This window comes from Myotis daubentonii, chromosome 4, assembly GCF_963259705.1.
Source record: "Myotis daubentonii chromosome 4, mMyoDau2.1, whole genome shotgun sequence".
Taxonomy (NCBI): Eukaryota; Metazoa; Chordata; class Mammalia; order Chiroptera; family Vespertilionidae; genus Myotis; species Myotis daubentonii.
In genome coordinates, this window is record NC_081843.1 from 25,779,491 (window position 1) to 25,796,267 (window position 16,777).

At 48.6% G+C, this 16,777-nt stretch overlaps 1 protein-coding gene across 2 annotated transcripts in view; it reads left to right on the forward strand.

Annotated features, from left to right (window-relative positions):
* Positions 1-16,777, forward strand: part of ABCC1 (ATP binding cassette subfamily C member 1) — a 146,297-nt gene that overhangs the window by 81,576 nt on the left and 47,944 nt on the right. For both annotated transcript variants that reach the window (XM_059693270.1, XM_059693271.1), the window contains exons 11-13: positions 4,831-4,923; positions 6,608-6,811; positions 16,458-16,604. In XM_059693270.1, the coding sequence (XP_059549253.1) occupies positions 4,831-4,923; positions 6,608-6,811; positions 16,458-16,604 (444 nt within the window). The remainder of the gene's footprint in view (positions 1-4,830; positions 4,924-6,607; positions 6,812-16,457; positions 16,605-16,777) is intronic.

Genomic DNA, 16,777 nt, shown 5'->3' on the forward strand with positions numbered 1-16,777 from the left:
AGATTCACTTCAGGTCGAAAGACACATACAGACTGAATATGATGGAATGCAAAAAGATATTTCATACAAATAGAAATGAAAAGAAAGCAATATCTTTTTGGATGTGTCTCCTCAGGCAAGGGCAACAAAAGAAAAATAAATAGATAAATGGAACTATATCAAGCTAAAATGGTTTTGCACAATGAAGCAAATCAAAACAAAAAGACATCCAACCTACTAAATGGGAGAAGATATTTGCAAATGATCCATCTGATAAGGGGTTAATATCCTAACTATATGGGGAAACTTCTACAACTTAGCACCGAAAAGAACAATCCAACTGAGAAATGGACAAAGGACCTGAATAGGTATTTCTCCAAAGAGGACATATAAATAGTCAACAGACCTGTTAAAAGATCCTCAACATCACTAATCGCCATGGAAATGCAAATTAAAACCACAGTGAGCTATCCCCTCACACCTATTAGAATGTCAGTCCTTAATAAATGGACAGATAACAAGTGCTGGCAAGGATGTGGAGAGGGAACCCTGGTGCACTGTTGGTGGGATTGTAACTAGCTGCAGCCACCAAGGAAAACAGAATGGGAATTCCAGGAAATTAAAAATAGAACCACCGTATGAATCAGCAATTCCACTTCTGGGTATTTATCCAAAGAAAACAAAAATACTAATTTGAAAGGTGTATGCACCCCTGTGTTCATTGTAGCATTACTAGAAATAATCAAGATATGGAAGCAACCTAAATGTCTATCCATACATGAATGGTCACACAATGAAATATTATTCAGCAATAAAAGCGAATGCAATCTTGCCATCTGCGACATAATGGATAGACCTAGAGGGTATTGTGCTAACGGAAATAAGTCAGACAGAGAAGGCAAATATTATGATTTCACTTATATGTGGAATTTAAAATAGCAGAACAAATGAATAAACAAAACAGAAACAGACCCATAGATACAGTGAACAAGCTGACAATTGCCAAAGGGGAGGGGTATGGAGAGATGGGAATAAAAGGGGGGGAAAAAAGAAATGATGAAAAAAATTAATGAGAAAAGTGGCAGGGAAAAGAAAGAAGGCACTACCTTCAAAGTATTTGCACTGGAGTCCACTACCAATGTCTGCTGAGTAATAAAGTGGTCGGAGAGGCCCCTGTTTAGCCAGCAATACTTTTCGCCCTCAGGTTTCTTGGAGATCTCGTGATGCAATTTGGTGTTTGAGGTGGATAGGATCACAGCAGGCATAATTGTAACATCTGGGTATACATTCCGAAAAAGAAAAAGAAAAAATAAATCAGTTTTAAAATAGCATAGGCAAATTAAGGGAATTTTGTGGGTGCGTGCATGTAACTGAAAAGACCAGGGACTTCAGGCATGGATGGATCCAGGAGTTCAAGGAATACTGTAAGGACTCAGTTTTACTCTTTAGTCATTTTTTGGCCCTCTTTTCCTCTGAGTTGACTTTATTCTCAATGGGGTTTCCCTAAATGGCTTTTATACTTTGGGCTTGTATCATTTTTACAGATAGTGGTGTCAGAGAAAAGAACATTCCTATTTGCCTTAGCTAGAGTCCCAGGGAGCACTCTGATTGGCCTGGCACAGTGCTCTTCACATCCCTGAACCAATCACTGTGAGGCAGGAGGCAAAGTCTTCTGATTGGCCAGCTGGATCACCAGCTCTCTCTCATTGTGAAAGGGGTGGAAGTATGATTGACAGCCCTGTACGAGGCAAGGAACAGTTCCCCAAATCAAAAGATGAGGAGCGAAGATGCCCATATTCTAACCCATGACTTATTCTTTCTCCCTTCTGAGCCTTTCCTTCCAGTAAAAATGCCCTTCCATCTTTCCTCCCTAAGGATGAAATCCCACCCATCCCTCAAGGCTGTGACAAATGCCATTGATTTTTTTCCTTCTCAATTAGATGGACTTATTCCTTTATTGAACCCCAATAGCTTTAGTATAGAAACTTGTCTGATTTTACCTTATAGAATAGTTTTTTTGCACACTCAGTGTACCACCCCTTCCTCTCTTAGGGGCATGGTAGCTATTCATGGACTCACAGGGTCTTGTTTTCATATCCTTGGGTATAGACCCAACAGGTGCATAATAGGTGCACAAAATTATCTGTTGGTTTGGTTGTATTTTACACTTTTTGTGTATTTATAGAGCAGACAGCAAATGATTATAAATTGTTTCTGTTAATGAAACTTAGGAAATAAATACCACTATTTAGATGTCAAAATTAATGTCTTTTCCAACATCCAGTTTCCCAGAAAGTGTTGGGATATCCACTTCCCCAGCAGGTGTTGCTGTGGGTAAAATATCTTTTTTTAATACTTTTAGACTTACTTTTTGGGTTGGTTTATGAACTATGAAGAAAATTGCTTTGTTTTCAATGAGGGATGCTGAATGTGTTATTGGCATTTGGGGCCAGATAATTGTCTATTGTGGGTGTTGCGTTCTTCGTTGTAGGATGTTTTAACAGCATCCCTGGCTTCTACCCACCGGACACCAATAACACAGCTCTCCTCTCAGTCCCCAGTAAGGACAACCTAAATGTCTCTACCAGGGGTCCTCAAACTACGGCCCGCAGGCCACATGCAAATACAAATATTGTATTTGTTCCCGTTTTGTTTTTTTACTTCAAAATAAGAATGTGCAGTGTGCATAGGAATTTGTTCATAGTTTTTGTTTTTAAACTATAGTCCAGCCCTCCAACGGTCTGAGGGACAGTGAACTGGCCCCCTGTTTAAAAAGTTTGAGGACCCCTGCTAGACTCTAGACCAGGGGTGGGCAAACTTTTTGACTCGAGGGCCACAATCGGTTCTTAAACTGGACTGGAGGGCCGGAACAAAAGCATGGATGGAGTGTTTGTGTGAACTAATATAAATTCAAAGTAAACATCATTACATAAAAGGGTACGGTCTTTTTTTTTTTTTTTAGTTTTATTCATTTCAAACGGGCAGGATCCAGCCCGCGGGCTGTAGTTTGCCCACGGCTGCTCTAGACATTGCCAGATGTACTCGGGGGTTGGGGGGGAGTCCTATTTGGGGATCACTGACTTAGACCAAAAATAGGATTTCTCTATCTGACCATCAAAAACAGTATAAGCTCTGGAATCAGACTGCCTGGGTTCAAATCCTGCCCCTTCCATTACTAGCTCTGTGTCTTAGTCACTTAGTGTCTCTAAGCCTCAGTGTCCCCTTCTGTAACTTGTGATGATAACGGTACCTCTCATCGTAGGGGTGTTGGGACAATTTAATGAATTAATGCAGGTCATGCTTGTGGAACAGTGCGTGGTACACAGATGTTCTCAGTCTCTTTTAGTTACTGGCAGAGTTCTGAATGCCTTTGATTGTTGGTAGGAATCACCTTTGTTCTCACAGGTAGATTAACCTTCACTTGGATCAGCAGTAGTATTTTTTTGGAACTAGGCCCAGGGCCCTTGCAGGTGACTACTTGGAAGGGACTAAGGCTCTGTTTTTCTGAATGCCTAAGGTGGGGGAACCACATGACCCTCGAGTTCCCGCTGCATGTTTCAGCTGAGAAAAATGCACCCTGGGCTAACTTCTCCGGCTGTCTCCTGTGCCTGTGGCAGTTGGAAGATACCGATCTATATGGCCGGCCCTTCTTGACCTCTCTGAGACAGTAGTTTCCTTGTTTGCAATGGGACAAGAGAAAAAAAAAATCTACAACCTCTTATCTACAGATCCCAGCCAAACAGTCTGAAATCCCGAAGTTTTCCTTAACTCATTTGGTGGCAAAACCGGACCTGAACTGACGCGAACTCCTTGTGACCTTGATTATGTCACTCATTGTGGAAATTCCTGTTTTGCTGCTGAAGAATCAGTGCCTTTGCTCATGGAGTGCTGTGCCAGGCCTGGTGGGGTGGATGCATAGAAGGGCACATACACCTGTGTCGGGGTCCCCGAGAGCACGTCCGGTCGATGACTTACTAGGGGGACTCGGGGCTAGAATCTGTTACAGCAGGCTGAGTGAAGGGGTGGAAGTTTTGGGGGGAAACCAGACGCAGGCTTCCAGGAATCCTTTCAGTGGGGACACACAGGATGCCCTGGATTCCCCAGCAACCGGGTGTGACACGTGGGTGGAACGTGGCCAGCCAGGGAAGCTCATAGAGACCTGGAGCCCAGGATTTTTATTGGGGGAGCTGGTCACATCGCCTCTACCTGGCACTTACCAAACTTCCAGACTCCCAGCAGGAAGAGGGGTGTTCAGCACGCACCATATTGCTTGTATAAACAGTTCAGGCACAGGGAGCCGCTTGCATCAGTTCTGAAAACGATGGGAGCTCTCCCCAAACCCGAGCTCCCAGGTGCCAGCCAAGGGCCAGATTCGTAGCAGACCTTCAAATATAATAACCTTGGGCTGGCTGTGGAAAGTGTGTTCTGCTCAACACCTTATTACATCTGGTCCCAACGGTTCCAATAAAGGATCATGAACCTGCATGTTCTTTTTAATATATATTTTTATTCATTTTAGAGAAGAAGGGAGAGAGAGAAACATCATTGATGAGAGGGAATCATTGATCAGCTGCCTCCTGCACACCCCCTACTGGGGATCGAGCCTGCAACCCTGGCATGTGCCCTTGACTGGAATCAAACCCAGGACTCTGCAGTCCACAGGCCGGTGCTCTATCCACTGAGCCAAACTGGCTAGGGCGACCTGCATGTTCTTAAAGGGGCTGAGGTGCTCAGGAATAAATCTGAAAATTGGGTGAAAGAGTGGAAGTGCCTCGAGCCTGCTGGGCGGAGTCGGAGTGGTGGCTCAGCCCAGGAAGCCTGTGTGAACCTTTGTCCTCTTTCCTTCCTTAGAACCTGGGCCCCTCCGTCCTGGCCGGGGTGGCTGTGATGATCCTCATGGTCCCCCTGAACGCTGTGATGGCCATGAAGACCAAGACCTACCAGGTAGGTATCTGTCTCCACCAGACTCCAACCTGGGCCCTGGCCTGGGGTCTCTCTACTTGGGTTTTGGCGGAGTTTCTTCTGCTCAGGATGTGGGGTCCTCAGCCTTGCCTACCTGTTGGGATCCCCGGAGGAGCTTTCACAAATGCTGACGTCTGGACCCCCGTCCAGGGATTCTGATTCACCTGATATGGGTGGGGCCGGGCATCACAAGCCTTTAAAGCTTCCTGGGTGATCACAATGGGCAGCCAAGGTTGTGAGCTCCCGAAATCATTAGACCAGCGGGCCAGTGACTGAAAGCATGTCTGGGAGCCTCCGAGAAATCCTTACTTCCCCGGAATTTATTCGTGTGTGCATGTGTGCATTTTTAAGAGTTAAGTAAAAATGACCCCTATGCCCTCTCCCCACTTTACCTTATGCTAGATACAGTGATCAACTCTTTAGTTTCTGAGATACTTTGTATTTTAAGTTCTTAAATACCCAAGTAGCAGAGTGAATGCTTACTCATTATTAAAAAATGTTCCAGTAATACTAAGGTGCATAGATTAGAAGGGGATGTCCCCTCTCGCCCACAGTGAACACGGACCTTTCTGTGCATGCATAAAGAGATCTGATCGTATAGTTAGGTGTGGTGTGTATATGTATGTTTTTGTGCTGTTGTGACCACATGTATTTTTACACGGAAGGGCCTGTTTGGCGGCCTGATGTCATCATTTGACACCGTGCCTCGGGGATTTTTCTGTGGCGTGAGTCTGACTTCATCCTCTTGAACTGGTGCCTGATGGTCCATAACAGAGCCGGGCCAGAGTTTACTTCCCTGTCCCTGCCGATGGCTATTTATGATGTGCCTGTGGAGTTTCAAACGAGAGGGCCCAGCCCCGCTGATGGTGCCCGAGGAGAGATGACTCCCAGGATTGTGGGGATGAGGCCTCAGCAAGCGGGGGCGGGGCAGGCAGGAGAGGAGAGGTGAGGAAGGGGCTGTGGCCCTGCCGCCTTTCACGCCTGCACACGTGGGCTTCCCTGAGAGCCACCTCTGAAACAGCTGCAGTCACGGCTCCCACTCCTGGTGCTCAGTGTCCTCATCGGGGGCCCAGGCATGACCGTGGCACTCATGATGGGGTTCTTGTGAGCATTAAATGCCCAAATGCATGTAAAAGGCTCAGAAAAGTGCCTGGCACATGGGAAGAGCAAGATTTCTCTTAGCAATATTTAACAGCTGCATGGTGTGGACACCCAGGGGTCAGAACCAGTGCCAGCTGTTAAAGAAACATTTCAGTATTTTACCAGTATTATGGCTGAAAATTCATAAAGAAAATAACGAAACAGAGGGAAGAACCCAACATCATCTCTCTTGTATTTGAATCTGCAGGGTAGGGACCATGTTCCCTTTTTTCCCCTGGGTACCTGAAGGATTTTTCTTGCCCCTAGTCCTCAATCTTACAGGTTTCTTTGTGTCCGATTTAACATGATTCAAAGCAGGGTTTTGTTTTCTTCCCCTTGGAGTCCCTTGGATGCTCTCAGGGTCAGGAGTAGGGTTCATGGCAGTTGCAGGGTTGGCTCAGTTTTCACACCCTCAGGAAGGCCCATTTGAATAGGCTGGAGGGATGAGTGATGGATGGTGTGATGCCAAGGCCAGAAGTGAGCAGGCCAGCCCCCAGATGTGGGCTCATTGCTCTTCTCTTTGAAGGTGGCCCACATGAAGAGCAAAGACAATCGGATTAAGCTGATGAATGAAATTCTCAACGGGATCAAAGTGCTAAAGCTTTACGCCTGGGAGCTGGCATTCAAAGACAAGGTGCTGGCCATCCGGCAGGAGGAGCTGAAGGTGCTGAAAAAGTCTGCCTACCTGGCCGCCGTGGGGACCTTCACCTGGGTCTGCACACCTTTCCTGGTGAGTGAAGCCAAGTTTATCTTGGCCACATCATTTTTATATTGCTTTATTATCATATCTAAGTATTTTTAAATTGTAACAAGGCCTTCTCCTATCACTCCCTTTAAAAAGTGCCCTGCAGCCCTAGCTGGTTTGGCTCAATGGATAGAGCGTCGGCCTGTGGACTGAAGGGTCCCAGGTTTGATTCCGGTCAAGGGCACATGCCCGGGTTGCAGGCTCGGTTCCCAGTGGGGGGGGGGAGGGGCATGCAGGAGGCAGCTGATCAATAATTCTCTCTCATCATTGATGTTTCTATCTCTCTTTCCTTCTCCCTTCCTCTCTGAAATCAATAAAAATATGTTTTAAAAAATAAAATAAAATTAAAAAAATAAAAAGTGCCACACACCCCCCTTTATTTTATTTGTAACGCTTAGCAGCTTCCAGCCCAGGGTCCTCAAAGTAGCCAGTTCAGCAACTGTTTGTCACGGGTTCCCCATGAAATAAGGAGTTTGCACCAGAATGTCCACCAGCATCCTCTGCCTCCTCCATCGAGAAGGACTTGCCAAGAATAAAAATGTCAGCTGAGTTAAACCGGGTGCTCAGTGCCGTAGTTGAGCTACATAAATTTTAACATGGCCTGTGGTGCCGAGGCCTTACCTACTGCTGACCGGTCACAGACTTGTGTTGGCAGTGACCTGTGCACCACGCTTCGAGTGGCAATGCCAAACACACTAGAAAATTTCCTTATTCTTTCACTTACTGTGTCTCTCTCTACTGGAATGTCAATTCCAGGAAGGCAGGGATTTTGTCTTTTCTATTCAGTTGTAGTAGAAATAAACAATACAATAATTAAGAAATAATAATACAAGAATAAACTCTGCTTTGTGTACTCACAACTGTAAACCTACTTTTGCCTAACCCAGTATATTCTTACGGGAATTCTATGAACTAAAAGCACACATTTTCATAAGTTGTCCAATTTCCTATTAGACTAACATCTGGCTCATCACAGCTGAGTTGCAGGTGGAATGTTTAAGGAAACTCCTGTCTTTTCAGTGTTTGTTGAAGTATATTTATTCTAAGCTCAGGGGCCAGACGTAGACAGGTGTGGACCACGGGCCGTAGGATGCTGACCCGGCTTAGAGGAATGGAATGTTCTTCTGAGAGTCAGGGCGTCTGCTGATTCTGCTGCCAGCTCAGGGTGTGACCTCCTCCTCTGGTTTCACATACTAAACACGAAGGGGCTAGGCCACAGGGGTGTCACATATGGGGCCCTGCCGTCCCCTCCTCCCTTGCCCATTCCAGACATCCTCGGTCAGTCATGGTGTTCCCACCCACCGAGTTAGGTTCGAGCAATGCCCCAGGTGACCACTGTCAGCTACTGGAGTTGGCACAGGGAGTGACTTGCCATCTCCTCGCTGTTCTGGGACTCTGTTTCCAAGAAGCCTTCCAGCTCAAACACAGTGGCATTCTGGGGCTAGAAGGTCCTACCGTCTTATTCTTTCACCCTCCAATCTCCCTGATTTTCCCCAGGGATTCAACAAACACCTTTGATTTTTAAAAGTAAAAACAGTGTAAGACTGGATGGTAGCTATAGAGGGTGTTCATTTAATTATTTTTCTTTAAGTTGTTAAATACAGGTTTATAACTGTACTAGATAGAGGCCTGGTGCACCACATTCGTGCACTGAGGGGGGGGGGTCCCTCAGCCTGGCCTGCATCCTCTCCCATGTTGGGAACCCTTGGGGCTCCTTAGCACTGCTGTGGAGGCAGGAGAGGCTCCCTCCACTGCCTTTGCGTTCACCAGTCGTGATCCCGGCTTTTGGCTTAGCGGTGCTCCCCCTGGTTGGTCAGTGCGCGTCATAGCGACTGGTCATTCTGCCATTCAGTCGTTTTGCATATTAGCCTTTTATTATATAGGACTAGGGGCCCGGTGCACGAAATTCGTGCACTGGGTGTGTGTGTGTGGGGGGGAGTGTCCCTCAGCCCAGCCTCCCCCCTCTCACATACTGGGAGCCCTCAGGCGTTGACCCCCATCACCCTCCAATCGCAGGATCGGCCCCTTGCCCAGGCCTGACACCTCTGGCCCAGGCGTCAGGCCTGGGCAGGGGACCCCCAGACCCCTCTGATTGCTGGCTCTACCCCTTGCCCAGGCCTGATGCCTCGGCCAGAGGCGTAGACCCCCATCACCCTCCGATCGCCTGATCGGCCCCTTGCCCAGGCCTGACGCCTCCGCCAGAGGTGTCAGGCTTGGACAGGGGACCCCCATCTCCCCCCGATCACTGGCTCTGACCCCCGCCCAGGCCTGAGGCCTCTGGCCCAGGAATCATGCCTGGGCAGGGGACCCCCACCCCCCGCCCAAGCCTGACGCCTCTGACCCAGGCTTCAGGCCTGGGCAAGGGGACCATCATATCCCCCCAATCCCCGGCTCCGCCCCCCACCCAGGCCTGATGCCTCGGCCAGAGGAGTTGATCCTCATCATCCTCCGATCACCAATCACCGGATCGGCCCCTTGACCAGGCCTGAGGCCTCTGGCAGAGGTGTCAGGCCTGGGCAGGGGACCCCCAGCTCCCCGCGGTTGCAGGCTCCGCCCCTGCCCAGGCCTAACGCCTCTGGCCGAAGCATTAGGCCTTGGCAGGGGACCCCCAGCTCCCCGCGGTTGCAGGCTCTGCCCCTGCCCAGGCCTAACGCCTCTGGCCTAGGCGTCCGGCCTGGGCAGCAGGGACCCGCAGCTGCAGCGGCCCCGCGATCGTGGGCTCCGCTTTAGGCCCAGGCAAGGGACTCCTAGCTCCCGGGACTGTCAGCTTCGACCGTGCCCAGCTCCCATCGCTGGCTCCACCCCTACTTCCTGCTATCACTGGCCAGGGTGGAAAAGGCACCTGATTCTCCGATCATGGCTGGGGGGCAGCCCCCCAGGGCCGCCTTTGCCCTGCCTCCCAGCTCTTAGCTCCCCCCTGGGTTTCCGATCACTGTCAGTGGCAGGGGGCTTCTTCCTGCTTTCCCTTTCGCCTCCCTGCATTGTGCCTACATATGCAAATTAACCGCCATCTTGTTGGCAGTTAACTGCCAATCTTAGTTGGCAGTTAATTTGCATATAGCCCTGATTAGCCAATGAAAAGGGTAGCGTTGTACGCCAATTACCATTTTTCTCTTTTATTAGTGTAGATTCTATTTTGTATATGTGATATGTTTTATTTTAAAAACAGAAATGTATTGCTGTGGTAAAAATCGTTAAAGCTGTTTTGAAGGATCTACAACAGGGCTTGCCACCTCAGCGCTGTTGACATTTGGGACCCTGATAATTCCTTGTCTCTTTGTTGTGGGGGCTATTCTGTGCATTGTAGGGCATTTAGCAACATTCCTGACCTCTACCCTCAAGATGCTAAGTGGTGCCTCTCCCTCCAGTGTGACAATCACAAAAGTCTCCAGACATTGCCAAATGGCCCCCCAGTTGAGAACTGCTGGTCTGCAGTGAAAAGCATAGCTCTTTTCTTCCCAGCTTCTTTTGTGTATTTCTAGAGAGAGCCTATATATCAGCATAACAGTGACTATGCATAACAAATGTCATTAAACTTATATGTCTCTTTTAATTACTTTACTTTTACACAAGTGATAGCAAATCATATAGAAATCCAAGGCGTTTTGTTTTTGTTGTTTTTTAAAAAATGTATTTTTATTGATTTCAGAGAGGAAGGGAGAGGGATAGAGAGATAGAAACATCAGTGATGAGAGAGAATCATTGATCTGCTGCCTCCTTGATGCCCCACATTGGGGGTTGAGCCCACAGCCCGGGCATGTGCCCTGACTGGGATCCAAACTGTGACCTCCTGGTTCATAGGTTGACACTCAACCACTGAGCTACTCCAGCCGGGTGAAGGCATTTTGAATTGCCCTTTTTTTTTTTTTTTAATAGGAAAAGATCTGCAGCCAGAGGGAGCAACGATAGGGTTTAATCCATGGGTTGTGTTACACTTAGGATGGGGGACTTTTTTCCCATCACCCTTTGCTCTGCACATTAAATCCTCTGATCAAACCAAGTTTCCAGCTTGTCACCTGAACATGTTAGCCCTTCACTTACTGTTTCTTGCCCTGGTCTCTATCAGGAAGCCATGGCAAGAGACGCCTAGGTGCGGACTGGCTTTTCTTGATCTTGAATTTGCCACTCAGTTGTGGGGTGGGTGATGGGCTTCCCGAGATGGAATTTGTCGAGCTGGGTGTCAGTCAGGACCTTGGCCCTGGCTGAGGCACCGAAGCCTCTGACTACATTAGGATAAAATATGTGGCCCTCGGTTCCCCTGGACGGTGTTTGCTGTTCATTTCCCTGGTGAATTCCTAAGCTTCAAGGATGATGAGGTGTTTACCCGCTGGTAGGTGTGATGGAAGACAGAGGCCGCGGGAGGTCAGACAGGAATGGGGGTGCCATATGGTGGGGTTGATGGGGCTGTTTTTCTAGGTTACAGAGCCTGGCATTTATCATGTCCACTTAATGCACTTTCCTAAAATAGCTTCGCTAGGCAGCCGGCAATATTTAGCATTTTCCATCTTGGAAGATTTGCGAGCTTGCCTCCTGCTTTACCTTGTATCTCCTTTCATTAGATAGTTACCATTCCAGGTGTCATACGTGGACCTTGGGTTTTTTTGCTTGTATCCTAGAACATAGGGGACTTGGCAAATGGTGCACACTCAGCAAGTGTATGTAGAGAAATGAATGAATGAGATATTTGAGTAAACTATTTGTCTTGCAAATAGTCAGGAACTGTTTGTCTTGCAAATAGTCAGGAACTGTTTATCTTGCAAATAGTCAGGAACTATTTGCAAGACACAGAAACTTAACTTAGATCTGACTAGGGTAAAAAAAAAAAAGAAAAAAAGAATGAGGGATTTTTGAGTCACAAGACTAAAAAGTCTAGGAAAGTGCTGGTTTTAAGCATGACTAGGGTTTCAGGCCTGGCTAGATCTAAGTGCACCGAAGATCTCTAGCCATCATTTAGCTCTACTTTATCCTTTCTGGTTTTTTGTTTTGTTTTGTTTTGTTTTTGTCAGATGTGCTCACCAAGCAGTTACAGTTCATCTTGTTATCTCAGTGAGGAGACAGCCCCCCCTTTCCCTGTTAGCTCCTGCGAGGCTGTGGGATTGAGTCTCATTGATGGCAGTTGGCTACATGCTTATCCTGAATCACTACAGCCAGGGAGATGGTATGCTTAGATTAACCAGGCCTGGGTCATGAGCGTGGGGTGGGATGTGGGTGATTCCTCTTTGGTGGAAGCTTCTAGACCAGCGGTTCTCAACCTGTGGGTCGCGACCACGTTGGAGGGTCGAACAACCCTTTCACAGGGGTCGCCAAAGACCACTGGAAAACACATATATAATTACATATTGTTTTTGTGATTAATCACTATGCTTTAATTATGTTCAATTTGTAACAATGAAATTGGGGGTCACCACAACACGAGGAACTGTATTAAAGGGTCGCGGCATTAGGAGGGTTGAGAACCACTGTTCTAGACTGAGGCTGGGCGAGGTTCAGTTCCCCAAAGGGAATTGAGATGTTGTTACCAGCAACTGGGCAGTGGATGCTGGGCTGGCAGTAAGAACAGATGTCAGGTTGTTTAGGGGTTGGGCTGGCGTGGATGGTTCAGTCATTTGCCACATTTCTCCGTGGAGGCACTGTTAGCACTTAGAACGGGACGGGTGTTCTTCGTTGTTGGTGAAGGATTTCTCCCATTGTTTACCCTCACCCATGACAAGGCGGTAGCAAACCCCAGCTCCCCACCACCTACCACCCCAGTCACCTTCACACACTTCCACACACCCCCCGACAGAGAGAACCAGGTTAGACCTATTTCCTACTGGACTGAGCCTCAGTGAGACAGGCAGGCTACTTCCCGGCCCAGCCGGCAGGAAGCCAGGGACCCATTAATTGCTCCAGTGCTTTCTGTTCTCCTAACAGCCCATTGGCAGCTAGACTGAAGGTCACTGCTTTCTGCAAGTTTTACTCGGATGGGCTTAAATGTGGTTCCTTTCACTCACAGGTGCATGCTAGCAAGATAGACTGTCCTTTTGTGACCTTCCCTCATTTAATTAGCTAGAAAGCACACCCTGGGTGGAGATTTAATATGCTGATGAGACATGTGACGCATAAAGAAGCATGTAGTTACACACACAAGCGCCAAAGAGTCCCCGCCTCTACACGTTTAGATGTCACACTTACGCGTCGTCATCTTTCCCGCCTCAACTTCTTTCAAACCGTTCCCTGGCTTTTGTTTGGGGAGCAACATTTCTCTTTCTCCCTTAATTGTTTCCCTCAATGCACCAGCTACATATGATAAACCTGCTGCCTGAGCACTACTTTATGGGGAACTCACATGATTTCTATCTCCGACGTTCCCAAGAACCCAGTGGGTTCAATGGTAGGATTCTCACCTGCCTCCCAGGTTCAATTCCTGGCCAATGCACCAGGCTCTATATCGGTTTCTGTTGATCTGTTCTGATTTCTATCCAGGGTGCCGGTAATGTCAGGATCTCCATGCTTGCCTCACCTCTGAGCACACAGTGCCTCGCACATAGTAGGTGCCCAGTTAGTAATAGGTAGATGAATGAATGACCGCTACTTCGTGGAGAAGCCAAAGCTGTGGGTCTGACAGGGGCCATATGATGTTGCTCCCTCTCTACTCACACCCTGTGTCACCGGCAGCCACCCCATCACTTGGGCTGACGGAGCCGGTATGTTCTGGTGGTGAGATCCTTGACGCCTGGTGTTCTCCGCTGGTGAAGAGACACATCTGAGTGTATGCTCTCCTGCCTTCAGGAAATCCACCCAGCTACCCACCCACCCACCCACCTATCTATTCGTCCATACATCCGCCCCACCCACAAACATTACCTGAGTACCTACCTTGATTTAGGTGCTGTCATGGGCACCGATGATAGAGCAGTGAATACCACGGACACAATTCCCCGCCCTCATGGAGTGTTCATTCATCCTAATTTGGAGAGACAGTAGGCATAACAAACACATCATATAGTGTGCTACACGGTCGTAAGTGCTATGGGGGAAAAAGACTCGGGCTAGAGCCATAGGGAAGGCTTGCAGTTTTAAATAAATAGGATGATGGAAGACCCTATGGAGAAGGGGACACTGGAGTCTTTACTTGTTGGAGGTGAGGGGCCCCACCAAGGAGAAGAAAGAGTGAGTGGAAGGGCCCTGAGACTGGACCTGGCCAGCCCCAGAGAAAAAGCAACCATGGAGGCCAGTGGGGCCGGAACCGAGGGGCGAGGGGAAGAATGGTAGGAGCAGAGGCCAGACAAGCTACAGACAGAGGACGTTTACAAATCAGGTGGGCCTTCGCGCCGGGTCAAACTTTAGCTTCTGTCACAGCGGTTCTCAACCTGTGGGTCGCGACCCCTTTGGCGGTCGAACGACCCTTTCACAGGGGTCGCCTAAGACCATCCTGCATATCAGATATTTACATTACGATTCATAACAGTAGCAACATTACAGTTATGAAGTAGCAACGAAAATAATTTTATGGCTGGGCCACAACATGAGGAACTGTATTTAAAGGGCCAGAAGATTGAGAACCACTGTTCTATCATAAGCAAAAAGGACTGGTTTGGAGAATTGGGCTTTTAAAAATGATTTGATATTTTTATTGAGATATAATTCACCACTTTTAAGTGTAACATTCGGTGGTGTTTAGTATATTCACAAGGTTGTGCAACTGTCACCACTATCTGATCCCAGAATATTTTCATCATCCCCCAAAGAAACCCTCATTGGCAGTCACTCCCCATGCGCCCTGCTCCCCCAGCCCTAGGCACCCACCCATCGACTTTCTGTCTCCGTGGATTGGCCCCTTCTGGGTATTTCCTGTAAATGGGATCCTGTTACTCTGTGGCCTTTTGTGTCTGTCTGCTTTCACTTGGCATCAGGTTTTCAGGTTCATTCAGATGTAGCCGGTGTCAGCGCTTCATTCCTCTTTATGGCCGAGTACTGTTCCTCTGTGCAGACGTATTTGGGGAGTTTGGAGTGAGGAGTGCCTTTGGTTATGTAAGAGGCCACTGCCTGGAGGGAGGAGCCAGTGTGCAGCATGAGCACCTCGCCTCCCCCTTGGCCATGGAACTGGAAACTGTATGGGCCGTGCCGCAGGGGCACCCAGCTGGTTAATGTCAGAGCCAGGGCAGAACCAGCTTCGCTTCCCAGTGCCTTGCTCTCCGAACCAGTTTATAGATTCTTTGGAAGAATAATCCGAGGAGCTGGGACTGAGTTTTGTAACAAGAAATAAAAACAGCCGCCATATATTGCATTTTTCTGTGTCTGTGCTAAGTGCTCTGGGTACTGTGCTAAGTGCTCCGCCTGAGCCCCGGGCCTCCTGCTGCAGCAGCCCAGCGAAGGTGTGTCAGGATCCCCATTTTGTAGATGGAAAATAGAGGCTCCCTTGGAGAAAGGAGGTGGCACACCCACCTGGTGTGTGGCCGAACTTACACTTTTAATTTTTAAGCTTTACGACCTTCTAAAAGGTAACACAGAAATGAGGCAGCTGAGACCCTGAAAATACTCTGAACCACAGCCATACCAGAGGCTTAGACTGGAACACAGACAGGCAGGGCCCCGGCAGTTTATTACCCCCCCCCCCCCCCCAGTGATTTTAGGAGTCTGGGACTGCAGGGGGCTGGGAACTTCTGTTCATCTGCCAGGTCCAAGGTTTTCCAGACCAGACCGCCCTTGCTTGCATGTAGCAGATGATCTCTTGGGATGCCTGTTGTTAGCCTGCCCTGCGCTGCTCTGTCCTGGCGGTGAGGGAGGGGTGCAGACACTCACCCATTGATCTTTTCCCTGCTCCCTAAGCCAGGCAGCCTGGCCCTGGATTACGCAGGGGTCCCTCCTTTCTCCTGTTTACGTGCTGTCATCTCTAACAGCTGAACCCAAATTCTGGCCGCCTGAGTAGTAAAATCCCAGGAACTTAAAGTAAAGTAGTAAAACCACAAGGCTTAAGGCAAGTCTGACTTTGTGGGGGAGGACGTGGCTATTGGTTTTCTTTTTTCTTTTTTAAGTAAGTCTTCCTGTCCTGGGGGTATAAAACCATGTAAAGGTTTATGAGCTGGAAGGAACTTTGAAAGTGGCATTAGTTCTCCACCTTCACCCCCATTTCACAGATGAGACAGCTGAGGCATGGGGAGAGGAGGTGACTTGCTCAAGGTCTTATTCAGGGTTCCTGGGTCCCAGGGACTGTTCTAGGCACCAGGGACCAGTCACGTGCCTTTGTGGTGTTTACATTTTAGTGCAGGAGCCAGACAGAACATACATATGTTACCACACTAGATGGTGATAGGTGCCGTGAAGAAAAATAAACCGTTTGGACGAGAAGGCTGTTTGGGCAAAGGGAACGGCAAAGGCAGAGGCCCAGAGGTGCAATCATGCTGTGTTCTTGGGGAATTCCCGTGTGCCCCAGAGGAAGTTGGTGGTAATTTGGGCTCCTGGTCATTTATTTATCCGTTCATTTTCTGAGTGTTATCTTGGGCGTCTTCTGCTGCCTCCAGTGGCCAGTGTAGGTGGCTGCAGCTCACGAGGGGAGGGCCTGAACACCTGGCTGGGGGCGTGGGGGGTACCTGCTCCCAGACCGTGACTGGCGCAGGGACACAAGTCAGTGACGGCGTTCTGCTTGCAGGTGGCCCTGTGTACTTTTGCCGTCTACGTGACCGTCGACGAGACCAACATCCTGAATGCCCAGAAAGCCTTTGTGTCCTTGGCCTTGTTCAACATCCTTCGTTTTCCCCTGAATATTCTCCCCATGGTCATCAGCAGCATCGTGCAGGTACGGGCGAGGCTGGGGGCTGCAGGGAGGGCTCTCCTGGGGACAAACAGAAGGGCTTAGCTGTCCCCCTGCAGGCAGTTCCCTCCGCACCGGGCATCCCGCTGCGCCCGGCCCCGTGGCTTTCATGCTTTTGGTCGTACCCCAAAGAAAGAAATACATTTTAGTTCTTGACA